At 42.4% G+C, this 16998-nt stretch overlaps 1 protein-coding gene and 1 non-coding gene across 2 annotated transcripts in view; both read right to left on the minus strand.

The window, feature by feature from the left end:
• Positions 1-16998, minus strand: part of kcnh6a (potassium voltage-gated channel, subfamily H (eag-related), member 6a) — a 29546-nt gene that overhangs the window by 5469 nt on the left and 7079 nt on the right. Inside the window, exons 5-9 of the mRNA XM_071535111.1 lie at positions 16500-16797; positions 14500-14702; positions 3674-4099; positions 2747-3164; positions 1410-1609 (exon numbers count right to left, since the gene is read on the minus strand). Coding sequence (XP_071391212.1) covers positions 1410-1609; positions 2747-3164; positions 3674-4099; positions 14500-14702; positions 16500-16797 — 1545 coding nt within the window. The remainder of the gene's footprint in view (positions 1-1409; positions 1610-2746; positions 3165-3673; positions 4100-14499; positions 14703-16499; positions 16798-16998) is intronic.
• trnac-gca (transfer RNA cysteine (anticodon GCA)) lies at positions 429-500 on the minus strand. The gene has a single exon. It is a non-coding gene; the product is annotated as a tRNA-Cys (tRNA).

A 16998-nucleotide genomic window follows, 5' to 3' on the forward strand; every position in this document is an offset into this window, starting at 1 on the left:
GTATAGAGATAGAGGGATGGAGATTTAGACACGCAATCACATTCTGGAGTCAAACCCAGATTTTTGCAACACACACACACAGTTTTGCTTTGATGAGGTCAGTTCAGGGGAAACTTTAATGATCCCTGTGGGAAAACTGGGTCATTGCAGTGGCAAAGAACAGGGTATAGATAAGAATAACTCAGATAGAGCGTATTGAGGATAGTGCAGCAAATAAGTATATATTTTATTACACTTACAGATAGAAGGAGGATTGCTAATTGGTCACATGATCATGAATTTTTGGAGGAAACACATATACTGAAATCCATCTAGCTGTGCGGAGAGGGCTTTGCCTGTTCTCACTCTTTGTTCTAGCTGAATGGTTAGTCCGAGGCTTCATGCTAGAGCTATGTGGACAAAAGAGACATGGACAGATTTGTCCAGACAGGGGGCACCCAGAGTTGAACTGGGGACCTGTTGATCTGCAGTCAAACGCTCTACCACTGAGCTATACCCCCTGTTGGAAACAACACTGAGAGCCAAAACACTGATTTCTAAAGCTTTTCCAAATGGATTTTCAAAAGCTTTGACACTGGAGAGTGACTTGAATAAAATGACAAGTTTTTGTGAGCATGTTTGTATGCATGCCTGTGTGTATGTGTGTGTGTGTGTGTGTGTGTGTGTGGCTATGACTTAAGTCACTTTTTGGGACACACACCAGACTTAAGACCAGTTGATTGGGGACGGCTTGTGCAATTGAGGACAAAAGCCGTGTCCCCAATTGGTAAAAAGCTGATTTTTGGGTCAGTGGTTAAGGTTAGGGTAAGGGTTAGGTTTAGGCAAGTAGTGGTTATGGTTATGGTTAGGGTAAGTCTCCAGGAAATGAATGTAAGTCTATGTAAATACCCCAAAAGTGACCTAAGTAAAACTGTGTGTGTGTGTGTGTGTGTGTGTGTGTGTGTGTGTGTGTGTGTGTATGTGTGGCTATGACTTAAGTCACTTTCTGGGACACACACCAGACTTAAGACCAGTTGATTGGGGACGGCTTGTGCAATTGGGGACAAAAGCCGTGTCCCCAATTGGTAAAAAGCTGATTTTTGGGTCAGTGGTTAAGGTTAGGGTTAGGGTTAGGTTTAGGCAAGTAGTGGTTATGGTTATGGTTAGGGTAAGTCTCCAGGAAATGAATGTAAGTCTATGTAAATACCCCAAAAGTGACCTAAGTAAAACTGTGTGTGTGTGTGTGTGTGTGTGTGTGTGTGTGTGTGTGTGTGTGTGTGTGTGTGTGTAGGGTTGAATGTCTACAGGAGTAGAAGAATAAGTAGAAGACTGTGCTGGTCGAAAACGCTGCACCAATAAATATTTTGGGAGCTCATATATTCAGTGTGCGGACATCCTTCCTCGTGTCTCTGAACGTCTACAGGACTCACAGCGTTCATGTCGATGCCGTTGGTGTAGGACCAGGCGTGTTGGAAGTACTCCTCCAGCCTCTGCCTCAGGCCTCCTGGGATCTGGTGGAAGCGGATGAACTCTTTGACCCGTAACATCTGGGTGTGGTAGCGGGCCGTGCCCGAGTACAGCCTCTGAATGATGGCTGACACGTTCCCAAAGATACTGGCGTACATCAGAGCTGCGTGGGACAGAGGAGAGAGATGCTGTATGTCAGGGGAATTGAAGAGATCGCTTCCAAAATTAGATATATCTGCCATTTAAAAAAAAGAAGTAAAAACTACTTTTACAAAATGAGTCACAGCACGCTATTAAAGCAAATTATGGTGTATCTTAAAAGGGTAGTACAAAATAAAGTCCTTGTTTGACAAAATTATAGTACTTTTCTAAAATGGATCTGTTAACTATGATACTGAAGGATGAATGTCAGGTAATGATTTTCAGTTATTCTAAATAGCATGACTGTCTTTCACACACACACACATTTTCTCTCACATTAGGGTTAGATATATGTGATAAATCGGTTTGCCAATATGTAACAGGCCAATATTGACCTTTTATTAAATATTGGATATCAGTTAATCACGTCATTGACTGCCGATATGATGGAGGTTCCTCCCTGACCACAGCTACAGAAAAACAGTCTGTAAAACCTGCAATGAGGTTTAATTTTCTTTGCATGTTTTATTTATTCATTGAATTTTATCTAATAATGTTTTCTCTACCATTGAATAGGTATTTTGGGTCACTCACTCACTGCCTTAAAGAGCTGCTAAGCCACCTAAAAATGTCATTAGTCCTGGTCTCAATGGAGAGTTTTAGGGTCCCATGATGCTCTAAATGTTGTTTCAGAGGCTTTTCAACCCTGACAAGAATGCAATTCTGGGGGAAACACTCTGTACATGTATTTTTTTAGCATGAAAATGGAAACATTTAAGGACTGAAGGTTTGGATGTCGTCACAAAATATCAGTACAGAAATATTGGTATCGGCCTTCAAAACCCATATCTGTTGAACCCTATCTCACACTCTCATACACTCTCATTCTGTCCCTCTCTTACACAAACACACGCACACACACACACAAAATAAACTCTGAGCTATACCTCCCTTATGATTTGCAACCAAAGGTGTTTCATTTATTCTGGAGAGTGTCATGTCTGATGCCCAAAGCCAAAAAACAATAAATGTACAAATGTATTCAAGAAGAGGGTGGGCAGAGATATCACTACTACCACACACACTACACACACACACACGACACACACACACACACACACACACACACACACACACACACACACAGTGCTCTACTCACAGCCAATGAGCATGACACAGATGGAGAAGATCTTCTCTGGGTTGGTGTTGGGGGAAACGTTGCCGAAGCCCACACTGGTCAGGCTGCTGAAGGTGAAGTAGAGAGCCGTCACGTACTTGTCCTTGATGGAGGGGCCGGACGCCGGGTCGCTGTCGTTGTACTCTTTACCGATCTGGTCGGCCAGGTTGTCCAGCCAGCCGATCTTCATGGCTCCGATGCGGGCCGAGCCGGTGCGCTCCACGTTGCCGATGGCGTACCAGATGCAGGCCAGCCAGTGAGCGATGAGGGCAAAGGTGCACATGAGGAGGAAAAGGACGGCAGCTCCGTATTCCGAGTAGCGGTCCAACTTCCTGGCCACCCGAACCAACCTCAGCAGTCTGGCTGTCTTCAGCAGTCCAATCAGAGTGGTCGTCTGGGGCTGGAGGAGGGAGGTGACACTTAACAGTAAATGCTTCATGTTTTTACTTTTTACTTCATATGTGTATGGTTGTGTTATTTTAAGATAGCTTTAAAGGGTTTGTCTGCTCTTAAAGTTGTTTTTATGGCTTTCATGTCTTTTCTTTCTTTTATCCTCTTGTTGTGAAGCACTTTGTAAACTGTGTGTTTTAAAAGGTTTTGCTTACTTACTAATATTAGTGACAGGAGGTATTAGCTAGCTTTTGTGCCTGTGTAATAAAGTTGAAACTGGTGAATTATTCAGTTTATCAGTCATTTACTAGACATTTAAAGGACAGGAAGGATTTTGAATTTTAAAGTTTAAAGCATCTAAGCAACCGACTTACAAAATACAAGAGGTCTGATAAAATATTTGGTCAAAATGCAGCAAAAATCAATCTAAAAAAAAAGCAGTTATACCATGCTAGTCCAAACAGATACAATGACCTCCCACCCCATTACCACCATCAACATCCACTCCCCCTTCCTCACCTCATCCGAGCCCGAGCGGAAAATGAGCAGGTCGAAGGGGATGGCGGCCACGATGTCGATGAGGAACCAGCCCTTGAAGTAGTGCTGCGCGATGCGTCCCGGCTGGCTCACCACCTCGTCGTTGTGGTTGACGTAGGTGGTCCTGAAGTTGATGAGGATGTCCACGATGAACATGACGTCCACCACCAGGTCCACCACGTTCAGCGGGTTGCAGGTGTAGCCGCAGGTGCGCCTCCGCTCCTCCTCCACCTCGTTGAGAAGGAAGGCGGCAGAGTACGGCGTGAAGATGGCCGTGTAGATGACCAGCAGCAGGATGAGCCAGTCCCACACCGCCTTGAAGGGGCTGTAGTGCAGGATGGTCCATTTGTGGATGCGTGGGGCCTGGAGCTTGTACTCTGGCAGCACGTCAGCGCCCAGCGACAATACCTGGGAAAGATGTTTTTATTAATGGAGTGACAATGACAAGGCACTTATAATGGAGCACAAATTTCAAAGCGAGTTCAAGGAATACACCAGGTTTGTCAGCTTACCCTTAAAATGATGAGAACATAAACACCAAAATCATCCATGTGTCTCCAGATTATTGGGTCCGGTGCTGCATGCTAACACTTTAGCATCCACTATGTTGAGTGATAGAAGGCAACTAGCATTATCCACAGTAAGAAAAGTGACCTTTTAGTAATAAATAATTCTTGTTCATTCATAAATTTTGAAAATGAAATTAACTCAATACATGTTGTAGCCAGGTTTATTTAGGAAACTTTTTCAGATGAGCAAGTATGCATTCATCCTATGTTGATTTGTGTCCCATCATCCACCACCTTCACTTCTGATGCAAGTGGAAAGTAGTCCCTGGTAGTTCAAAACAGTATGTTGTTTTTATTTCATATCAATTTTACCAATCTCCTACACAAAAATGCCAGATTTGGCCAGAAATCATTTAAAATGACTTACCATTTAACTTTAGACCTGATAAAAGTTCTCATTTTCTCACTTTCGAGATAATGCTAGTCGCCTACAATCACTCAACATAGTGTATGCTAAAGTGTTAGCATTGATCACAGGACCAAACAATCTACTGGGGACACATGGATCATTTTGGTGTCTTTGTTGTCATCATTTTAACAGGTAACGGGCCAATCTCCCAAAAACTTGGTGTATTCCTTTTTTAGCCAAAACTGAAGATTCATGGTAAGTAGAAGAACTTCTCACTTAAGTAAGTAAGAAAGTCACTTAAGAAAGTAGATAGCAGAGCAGAACTTTATTAGTGTACAGTTTGCAGAGAAACTAAGTCTGTAAGAGTTTTCTGTTTTCTGTGTTTGCCTTCCAGAAGCAATCCACCGAATCGCCACCTTTCCAGCCCGAGTTCACCTGATCTCATCTGGTCTCACACAAGAAAACTGAGACAAACTGCATGCCACCTTTCTTTCTATATTAAGCTTCACATTTTCCCTTTTCATGCAAAGATATGACTCTGTACCACAGGCTGAGCCAGAACAGGCACCAGAAAATAAGGTGTTGCTCTCACCAAACCACCAAGTCTGTCACCTCAGTGGAACTGGGGATGATGGCCTTATTAGCTCTTCCAGCACATTCACAAACTCATTCTGCTGTTAATTTAACCAGGGAAAGTGTGTATGTGTGAGCATTAATCAGTGGCTGGCACACACACCGTATATATGCATGCTTGTGTGTGTGTGTGTTGTCGCTGTTTGTCACAGCCAATCAAGCTTCAATGTGTAATGTTCTGTGCCTGTAAGGGTAAGCAACAGCTTCCCCCGAAAAGATTCACACCAAGCTTTGGCAGGAGAAGAAGTCACAGCCCTTGACAGCCAACAAGCCACGCAGTGTCAGCTTCCACATATGCAACAACAACTTTCAATGCTGCCAAAGGAACAAAGGCAACTGCAGCCACCATCAGCATGGTGATGAACACCAATATGCAAATCAAAACAGCCTCCTACCTCATTGTCATTGAGTGATTTGTCTAACACCGTCAACAGGCAGACCAAAGCACAACAGTAAGTTAACAGTGACTGAGCAGTTTGATCCCACTGACCGGTACGACGATGAGAGCCTCCATGTCCAGGTTCTCCAGCTCAGCCTGGTGCTGGCGGCAGCAGCAGAGGAGGCCGGAGGCTCGGCTCCTCAGCGCCCTCGGCAGCCCCACCCGCCTCCTGTGGAACGGCCATCTCCTCTCCTGCATCACTCTCTGACTGTTTTCGGCTGGAAAATCAGCGGCTCTCACTCTGACAGACCCACTTATCCCTGCAGAGTCCCTGTCTGACTCTGTCCGCTCTCTCTCCACAGGCGTTTCAGTGGCTCAGACCATTAGCTGGGCTTTTAAACTCCCCACTGCCTCACCTGCCTCTGCCTCACCATGTGACCCCCCCATTTTCCCTCAGACCATGCGACCCTCATGCCAGCACTCTGGTTAATGGCGGGCCAGAGTGTGTAAGTGCCCCAATAAACCCTGGAATCGACCCGGGCCCATGCACAGAGGAGCGGTTTTAGTTAATTTTCATTAACGCAGGAGGGGTGTGAGGTCAATACTCTGTGTGTTTGATTCAATGCTGATGTGAAAGTGCTCTTCTCCAGCATGCAGTGGTTTATGATGTGCTTCTGATGCGCCGCTGTTGACATCCATATCTACATTAACTAAGTAGCCCCATGGTGAAATACTTTCCATGCTGTCAATGCATCGCCTCGCTTGTGGTTGGCAAAATTTCCACTGGTTAGAAAACCTCTTTTGCATTTTAGTTTGCATAACTATGAACGAAGCCATCGTGTCAAAAGATGCTGGACTAATACAACCAGAGGGACAAATAAACAGCCTACTGGCCCAGAGGATTGAATATTTTCAACACATCAGCAAGTGAAAACCCACAGAGGACTTATTGAATTATTCTAACACAACAACACAAATCTGTGGGGCTTTAAAAGGTGTTGATCACTGTGTGTGTGAGTGTGTGTGTGTGTGTGTACCCTTGTGTGTGCATGTATAGACATGCGTGTGCGTGTGTGTGTATATGTGTTATAATAACATGCACCCACAAAGAAAACATGGGACTGCACATGTACACAGCTGAACAAAGATTCACTCATCCGAGAAATTTCAAGTTATTGATATTGTCCACGGCTCTGTTCCATAATGAGATGCAGAGAGCAGCCGTCACCTCCAGTTTGCACGCAATGCCTCTCTGCAACTTTATCACCATGGAAAGGAGAGTTCAATGTCTGTACGTTTTCATAGAAACTGGATTTAAAAGACAATAGAGCTTCAGCAGTAGATTAGGGCTGCAACTAACGATTATTTTCATTGTCGATTAATCTGTCGATTATTTTCTCGATTAATCGATTAGTTGTTTGGTCTATAAAATGTCAGAAAATGGTGAAAAATGTCAATCAGTGTTTCCCAAAGCCCAGGATGACGTCCTCAATTGTCTTGTTTTGTCCACAACCCAAAGATATTCAGTTTACTGTCATAGAGGAGTATAGAAACCAGAAAATATTCACATTTAAGAAGCTGGAAGCAGGGAATTTTGACTTATTTTTCTTAAAAAATTACTCAAACCGATTAATCGATTATCAAAATAGTTGGCGATTAATTTAATAGCTTAATAGATAACTAATCGATTAATCGATTAATCGTTTCAGCTCTACAGTAGATCCTTATAGATAAATATAATGCAGTGCAATTTCCCTTCTCATTATTAGAGAAGACCAGCCAACGTTTTCATATAAATCACGATGGTGAATGCAAAATTTATCTCTTGTAATAAAACACAAGGCGCTGTAGTAGCTAAACTGGCTCCAAAGGAAGAGGAAGGGGTAGTGTGTGAAAACAAAATGTCTCCAAGTACAGACATGACTGTGGATTGTACAATGTGTTTTCTACTATGCTTTGTTTCTGTACAAAAAAAAAAATCCAATTTACGACTTCAGTTTTTAATGAAGGTGTTCCACATGGGTCTTAAATGGCAAATTTGAAAAAGCTTTTACAGGTAAATTCATTTCATTTAGTGATTATTTTCTTCATACCGCGTTAGTATTTCAGTCAACATGAAATCCTGACTTTTCAGTAGATGCATTCTCCTTATTCATTTCTTATTCTGTTCCAACACCTGTATCTCTGCTTGAAATCCCTCTACTAACAAAACAACAACAAAAACAGCAAATAGCCTGACTCACGTGAAACCAAACCATTGTGAGAAACTAAAGGTGAAATGCAAAAAGCTTTGAGGGCAAAAACACCTGAAGATACTGCACACCGAGTATGTGACAAGTGTCCAATTGCATAGATATAGTTATATCACATCAAGGTGACATGGTGTCAGCTTAACCAGGAACAGATGGGATGTAGCTCCCCTGTCCAGCAAGGTAAGGCAGAGATGAAGAGAGAGAGGGGGAGAGGGAGAGAGAGAGAGAGAGAGGGAGAGTGAGAAAGACAGAGAGACAAAGAGAGAGATAGAGAGGGATAAACAAACAGGAAAAAAGGTAGTTGGGGAAAAAGGACAGGGAGAGTGAGAGAGCCAGCAGAGCTGAAGTACTCACAGGCTGGAGTTTCTGTTTGAAGCTCATGCTGAAGAGTGTGACGGGGCAAACGGCGGGAGAATACTAAGAGAGGGAGAAGGTTTCCCTCTGTGTGTCTGTGTCTCTCTCTCCCTCCCTCCTTCCCTCGCTCGCTCGCCCCCCTCCGCCTTAGCACCCTGTAGCCCAGCCCTCGCAGCGGGATCCCCGTCTGTTCAGACGCGCTTAATAAATGGTCCAGTGGCTCTATGAGTGAGAGGGCATCCACCGCTTTCCCTGCTGCTAGACAAGCCGTGAAAACTCAAAGTAGGTCTGCACCGCATTCCTGCAGCGCCAAGAAACTGTTTTACTGTGACAAACAACATTTTGAGCTCCTCACACACAAAGAAACACACAGGTTTTAATGCAGGTTATGAAATTAGACCTTTCCTTTACGACTCTTTATTCTTCACTGTTGTCTGTGGCTTCGATTGCTGCCCTTTTCCGGGGATTTACTATGAAAATACTGATATCTGTATTTGTATCTGATGTGTTGTAATCCTGTCAATGTATTTTATGTTGTTTGTATGTTTGTATTTAGTTTTTGTATTTACCCATGCTGAATTTATATGCCGCTGTTTCAGTATGAAGTCCTAACACAGTCCTAAAATATTCAAAGGGATTATGGGTTATGGTACCGTCTCAAACACACCTGACAAAGACCAACTCATATGAAACATTTATTAATTAATTAAGGAGGTATTACTATTAATACTATACTATTAATATACATTAAACGTTTTTGTTGAGTGGGCTGTTTGTTGTATTTTTGATGATAAACGCATATAACAACAGGAGTTTGGTCAAATCCCAAATGAGCACTCTTACTCTGAAATACTTTGTGAAAACAGGCCCGTGTACTTACCACACACACACACACACACACACTCATTCACACACACATACACACTCATTCAGACACACTTACACACACTCACACAACCACTGAGAAACTTGTAATCGCCGTGCAAACTTACAAAAACAAATATAAAATTCCTGCAAATTAATAAAAGCATCTAGCCTACTAAACAGCCTCTTATATTAAGCTCATTCAAAGCCAGGGGGCGCCACATAAGCACACTTCTACTTTCCCAAAACTCACACACACACACACACACACACACACACACACAGCACTAGTCACCATGTGTCGGGGCTCTGCTTCAGCTGTCAGTCTTCTACGAGCTACAGTCCAGTCAATCACATTGTGCGCTTCATGTTATGCAGACAAATCAATATGAACAAAGATCAATGACAGCCTTCATTTCCCTTTTTTGTAATCTGCCAATCGAAATCCAATTATAAAGGCGGGATAACGAAGAAGTTTATTGTGTAATGGAATGGAACCAAAACAAAAGGCTGCATATGAAGTGTGAATATAACAGGTCAAAAATATGATGCTTCTTGACAAAACTTGTATTCTGTAAATAAAATCCACTGCTGCTGCCGCTTTGCTCCAGCAGCAGCCCGTGGCGACGATAACGATTAGTTTGACCTAAAACCTGACCTGATGGGCTTGACACTCGTCTTTGACCTCATGGCTATGATACCACCGTGAGTCAATTCTAGCTTTTTTAACATGGGGGAGAGAAAACAAGGGGAAAAAAAGAGGGAAAAGGACAAGAAGTCAGAGTGACACCGATTTTGAAGGCGGCTGGGGGTGGAGGGGGTGGAGGGGGTGGAGGGGGGTGCTGTGGTGCGGTTTGGGAGGGAGTCGGTTGGTTTGGCAGACACAGAGAGAGCGTGCCGGGCCTCTGCTGCCCTCTACTTCCATTAGCCCCAGAGGCCAAGGTCACTGGCAGCGTCAAGCCACCGAGGGCCGCTCGATACGCTCGCCGCCGCCTCCCTTTCCAGCTGCACTCCAGCACTCCAGCGGTTTCATAACGGACATCTCGCCAGAACCCCCCTCCACTGCCACAGACACTGCCTGTGATCCCCCATCACACACACACACACACACACACACACACACACACACACACAGACACACACACACACACACACTTCTACCACACACCCTCACGCACTGAGCAGTGACAATACTGCTAACATCTATACTGACATGAAGTCCAAAAGGCATGAGACAGCAGGAGCAAGAAAAAGACTCTTATCGCTAACTTAAAGTAATGATCCACACATTTTCATAAATAAATGTGCATTTTACTGCTCTCTATAGATGATTGATATAACACAGTAGGGACAGCCGGTGTCTGGTAGGTCGTTCCTGGGAAAAATCCTTTGGCGGAAGTGATGTGTTTGACTTTTCCTTGGGTATTCTATACTTTTTGTTGGGTATTCTATTCTATACTTTTTGTCATGTTTTGATTGTATGCTTATTCCTTTAATTTTTCTTGATCATATCTTCTTTCTGTCCAATGTGATGAATGTTAATATTTGTAAAAACTGAGCTTTCTTATGACATGTAAATTTTCTGTATGTGAATGCTCTTGAATAAGAACACTTTTGACTATTTGTGTTTGACTTTTCCAGATTGTTTATAATAAATAGAAAAATAACTGTGTAGTTAGCATGAGCAGCAATAGCCATCATGGCTGAACAGACAAAGAAAAGAGCGGCACCTAACCCTAACCCTAACCCAGAAACTCAAAATTCATCAACAGAAAATCCAAGGAAAAAGACCTCACAGTACTGGACACACTGTTTGATTGACAGGTGATCTCTGGGAAGTGCAGTGCAGAAACACCACAGCAACGAGCGCTTAGCATCAAAGATGGAGACAATTCTCGGACCGGGAAGAGGGAGGGAGACGGGGAGGGGGTTGGGGGTTGTCTGTCTTATTCATGTTTTCATATCATAAAGATGTTACTGTTGTTTAGGCTGACTGTATTGTAAAAAATGTGAAAATATAAATAAAGTGTTAAAAAAAAAAAAAAAGGTGGCGACAAAATCCAAAATGATGTGAATCTTGTAGATAACCACAAAATGACAATGATTAAAAAAAAATCAAAAGAAATAGTATGATAACAATAAAAACTGTATTCTAGTAGAAACATAACGCAGCCTTCCAGAATAAGACAAATCCTACTGAGCAGAAAACAAGCACTCCAGTGTAATGCTAACATAGAGAAAGTTTCCTTTACTATCCAAGCGAACATGGCATTAATGAAGACAAAATAATAAATAAAGTATTCTGCCAGGATTACAGAGGAGTCGGCTTAGGGAAGCCTCTGTTAGCCCACTCCAAATTCCCAGAGCCAGAGAAGCCGGCGGTCGATACAGCTCCTCCTCCCGGTGTGAAGTGGAGACATCAAGTCACAAAACAGCCCGTTCACACACTGTAACAGCACTCCACTCAACTTTAAGACCCATTCATAACGCATAGACGTGCTGTCAGACGTTAGGCAAGACAAGCGCACATGAGAGAAGGTGCGGGCCGGTCGGAGAGCGGGTCGTCTGACCTCTCTGGCAGCTCCGCACATAATCTGGGTTAGTGTGATGCACTGAGGGAGCCCCGCCGCTCCGCCTGCCAGCTCTGCCCTGGACCAAGCAGGCCTTTCCATGACGCTCTGGTTGTGTGTGTGTGTGTGTGTGTGTGTGTGTGGAGACAGTGTGGCAAAATGTGCACGGAGACACGGCGGTGTGATGACAGGTGGCTGAGAGGTTTTTTCTGCTGGCGGTGCCATAGATGTCGCACCTCAGGTGAGATTTTTCTTTCACACTTTCACCCTGTGACTGCAGATGTCATTTAACATCTTCAGCGAGACAGAAGCAAACGCCATTTATAGACTCCGGCTCTGACTGAACTATCTCTGTGGAGAGGGAACGATCTGGATGTGCCAGTGCTGCGAGATCAACAGCAACACCAGCCAAACAACAAGTGGTGGAAAGAGCACTAGACTGTCCTCCTCAAGTAGAAGAGCTGTTACTTTGCTGATATTTTACTTAAGTAGAAGTAAAAGTACGGGTGTAAAAATCTACGTCAGTAAAAGTAAAAAGCAAAACTACTGGTGTAAAAATCTAGTTAAGTAAAACTAAAAAGTAAATCATGTAGAAAAGAGAACATTGTTACTGTGATTTAAAATGTAATTACAAGTACACAAAACGTTACTCAATTACAGTGATGTGAATAAATGTAATTAGTTACTTCCGCCCTTGCAAACAACTTAACCCTCATCATACAGGACAACAGCAGTGTTGGGGGGTAATATCATTACTTTTCCGAGTAATGAGTAGTATAACCAATCAAAAATGTATCAGATTGAGGCTGAATTACCCAAAAAATACAACCCCCTGATTCATTTTCAGCATAATTAATCATCTTCCTCTCACACTAAGCTGCCTCTCTCCAGATGGAAGTATTCTTACTTTGATTTTATCAAGTGAAAAGATGACAAGAACATGAGACATCAATGTTGATTACATTTGTCATTAGCCATTAGCAACTCACTGAATCCCTACCAGCTGTTCTGCATCTGAACCTGACCTTTAACCTCTCAATTCCCCTACGGAGATCAAAGAGTTATCACAGTATTATTTCTCAGGCAGTATAATCTGGAATGATCATAGACACAAAGAGAAAGATCATAAGAAACTAATCAGCTGCTGATCAGTGGAATTGGAAAGTATTAAATCAGAGACTACTTTTTGGATTACTTGTGATTTCTTATTGAATATGACCAAGGTGTCACAGGATGAAGCTGAAGGAGGATTCATTATTTAAAATCATACATTTCCAAATGATTAATCATTGAAGATCAGGACAGTAGCAGTCTCTTTCAGAAAACAATATAATGATACTAACTTCTTCATAGATTATAGTGATTTTGGCATGGAAAATGTATTCATTTATTTGATCTACCCTTCTGACTTCAACTAACAACCAGAAAACGAGTCACACTCATCTTGTCGAGGGCCTGCCACCTTTCATACACAAATCCTCAGCATGCATAACAAAAACAAAGCAGCCATATCGTTCCCCTCTGTTTACATTTACTGTTGGTGGCTCCAAGAAATGGTAATGAGGTTATAGATAAATGAATGGTGGTGAATTCTCCCCATTGTGCCTCTGAGTGCTTAAGTCCTTTTCACAGCCACAAGAGTACTGAATAGACACTCAATGGGCCTGTTTGTGGTGTGGGAGCAGGATCACAAGGGTCCGCCACACATTAGGTTAGATGAGACTTTAAAGATCCCAGTGGAAAGTAGTAAATAGGAAGTAGGATGAGGATATAGCAAAGAAGAATAGGTTATGAATAAGAATGCAGCATATGGGGATTATATAAACAAACTCAACCTACAATTCCCCAAAAACCCATTCACTTCTTAAAACCCATTTTAAACCCATTTTTATAGACATGCTTTTATGTGATGATGATTTATGATTTATTATGATGATTTATGCGTCTTTTAACTTTTTATCTTTTATCGTCTTTTTATTGTCTCTTTATTGGCTTTTTATCATCTTTCTATTGTCTTTTTGCGTCTTTTATCTTTTTATCTTAACTTTATCTTAATTTTATCTTACTTTTAGTTTATTTTAACCTTACTGTTTATTTTGGTTTTCATCTTATTACGATTATACCACTATTTACTTGAATGTTGCTCTTTTCCACCTCTGTCCTCTTATGAATTTAATCCCTGTTTATTATTGTTTTATTGCTTTTTAAATTCATATTTTGAGTATTCTGCTTTTATTTTGCCTGTCAAAGCACTTTGTAAACTCTGTTTTTAAAGGTGCTGTATAAATAAAGTTATTATTAATTCCACTTGTAACACTTGGACATATTTAGTTGAAAATATATGAACGAAAAAGTGCAAAAAAGTATGGATACCAGTATAAGATAATGAGAGATTTATGCGTTATATAAGGTAGAATTGTTAAAGATAAAAATTATAAAGATCAATCAAGATATATTCCATCTACAACAATGGGAGGATCATGAGAGTTGGTGATTCAGCTGCTCTTTCAGATAATGATATTGATTTTAAGAATTGTAATAATAGTAATACTCCATAGTCATCCCTCATGTAACTTCAAGCCTTGGTAAATGTAACTGTGATCACATTTTGTGAAGTGTCATTTTGTCTTCCAAGGACTGTAGCTAGTTATTGGCCAACACTTGGCCACACTACAAAAAATAATCAACAAAAAATAAGGAGTACCAAGGTCAGAGCCTTAGTTGCCAAGAAAAAAAGAGTAAGAGCTACAGAGAGACAGACAGGACGAATCATGTCTCTCTCCCTCATGCAGATCACACGGAGCCGGTAGTTTCCCCCCGTGGCGTTTCGTCCCTCACCTGCGTGACCTGAGTGACTTTCTCGGTGACGTTCTGGGTCCGGTCTTTAATCTTGCTGGGCGCGATGATCTCGATCTCGGTGGGGGAAGGAGGCCTCATCCGGTCCGAGCCGAAGGTGAGGGCGACCTGGGGGATGCGGCTGATGGTCCGGTGCCTCATCAGGTCCGAGTCCGACGTGGAGTTCAGAGCGCTGGGCTTCAGATCTGCAGCACAAACCGGCACTCATCAGCATGTACTGAACACTGAATAAAGGCTCCAAAACAATTCAGGGGAAATAACAAGAACAGGATTACAACATGGACAAAAATAAACATGAATGGAATCAAAACTAATGTTAGAAAAGTAAAGTTATTCTGAAAAAATACTGTTTACTACCGGGTTTCCTCATTGTCCCGTGATGTAGGCCTAATTCTATTTCAGTGTGTCTAAATGTATTCAAGTCTAAATTTGTAGGCGACACAAACACATACTGTAGCTGTCAGGACAAAACTTTGAGACACATATTGTACAATTAAAATGTTACACATTAGAAACTTGGCCAACTTTGCCTAATAGGTTAAAAGTCTTTCTAATTTTGGCAACATAAATGTCAAAATTTTTGTCCTCCCTATTGCTTACAACTGACAAGGGAAGTAGGACAGATCACTGCATCTCCCCTCAGACACAAATGTGTTGAAACCTGAGGCTGAAAAAGAAAATGTGAAAGTGAGGGAGAGACTCCAGAAGTGGGGCAGAGAAACTCTGTATGATTGGAAGCAGTATCCTGCAAAAAAAAAAATACAGTTTTCTCACAACGTATTTCCCCTGAGAGAAGAGGAGGGCAGATGTGTGGAGAGTGTTTGGAGCCTCTGTGTGCAATTTTGACAGAAAGGAAGGAGTGGAGAGCATCACCCCCTCACACACACACACACACACACACACACTGGCAGAGCTATAGGGCAGAGGGATTGATTAGTGTGTCTCTGCTGGAATAACCATCAGGCGACCACACGTGCTCAGAGCGATGTGCTGTGAGTTATGGATGTGGCAGCAGACAGAGATAAGTAACGATTCTTTCAGTAATCGGATGCGTGTAGGTTTGTGGATCATTTTCATATTGTGTGATTTTTTTATTTGACCATTTATGAGCAATTTACAAAATACATTAAAATGTTTGGAGCAGGCAAACCTTTTGGTTAAAATGATTTTGGATGTCATGGAATATATTTATTGTCGACTATGCATGCAGTTCTGTGGCCCTGATGAAGGCGACTACAACCAAGACAGGTTGGATTTTAAAGGTGCTATGTGCAGATTTTCATGTTATTTTGTCTAAAAATTAAAAACATACTTCCCATAAACCTCTTTGCTTCCTATCTCAATAAGGATGCTCCTACTGGTCCCTCCTGGCATCGCTCAGTTTGTTTTAAAGAGCAAGAAGAAGGATAAGAGCTGGTACCATGTTTGATTAAAGCCAATATGCGTTCAGACGGGGTAAGCTGATGTGAAGTTGAATAAAGTTGTGAATAAAGTTGTGTATTACTTACAAAGTAAAACTGTTCCTGTTTTGTGTCGCAAAGCAAAACGTCCCTAAATGCAGTGGCACATAAAATGCAGTAGAGAAGCCGGTGATGTAAAACACTGCACATAGCACCTTTAATATTAAAGCTTTTCCTTTTATTTTGGCTGATTTTTTTCATTCTTTAAAAGCTATAAAATTGCAATAACCTTAAAATAACAAAATAAAACGATATGTGGGAAATGTTGTATTTGTGGTATAATAAAAAACAGAAAGATATGATTTAAGGTCGTATTGCGGCCAGAGGTTCAAGTTTTGCATATAAGAAGAAATCATGTGATATCATAAAAAATATACTAATACTAATACTTAAAATAACAATGCATTATTATTATATTAAAAGGTAAACATCCCTGTCATCCCTTCCCAGTATCCCCTAATCTTGTCCTGCCTCGGCCTCATGTCTGGTGGATCAGGGAGATGCAGGACCTGGAACACTCACTGCTGTTGCAGCGCGGGTCTCCGGGCCGGCTGCTCCACTCGGCCCTCATGCCGTCGATGTCGTCCAGCGACGAGGCTCTCCGGAGGCTGCGGACGCTGTCCCGGGAGCAGCTCCGGGGCAGAGCCCCCCGAGGGAAGGCCGATCCCGGATCCAGCCGGTCCGTCAGCAGGGAGCGCCGCTTGGGGGAGGACTGGGGCGGCGGGGGGTCCTGTTCGATCAGAGCCTCCGTCTCCGACTGCATGCAGCTCTCCTTAGACGGGATACGAAACTCCTTCAGAGGGACTTCCTCGCTGTTCGGCTGCAGGCGAACGAGTAGAGGGAGGACAAAAGAAAAAGTCACTCTGTATATATGTTTCTTAAGAAATGACACAGCCAGAGTTCAAGCGTTTTTATTAAAATACACCATCTTATCAGCCTGAAATATGAAGTGGGGCTACAGCAGAGAAGAGCGTCCCACCCTACTAAGTGACACCCCACAGATTTGCCTTATTGGCCCAAA

Source organism: Centroberyx affinis, unplaced genomic scaffold (genome assembly GCF_046629955.1).
Source record: "Centroberyx affinis isolate AG114_WGS23_722 - 3 ecotype Tasmania unplaced genomic scaffold, CSIRO-AGI_Caff_v1 ptg002667l_1, whole genome shotgun sequence".
Taxonomy (NCBI): Eukaryota; Metazoa; Chordata; class Actinopteri; order Beryciformes; family Berycidae; genus Centroberyx; species Centroberyx affinis.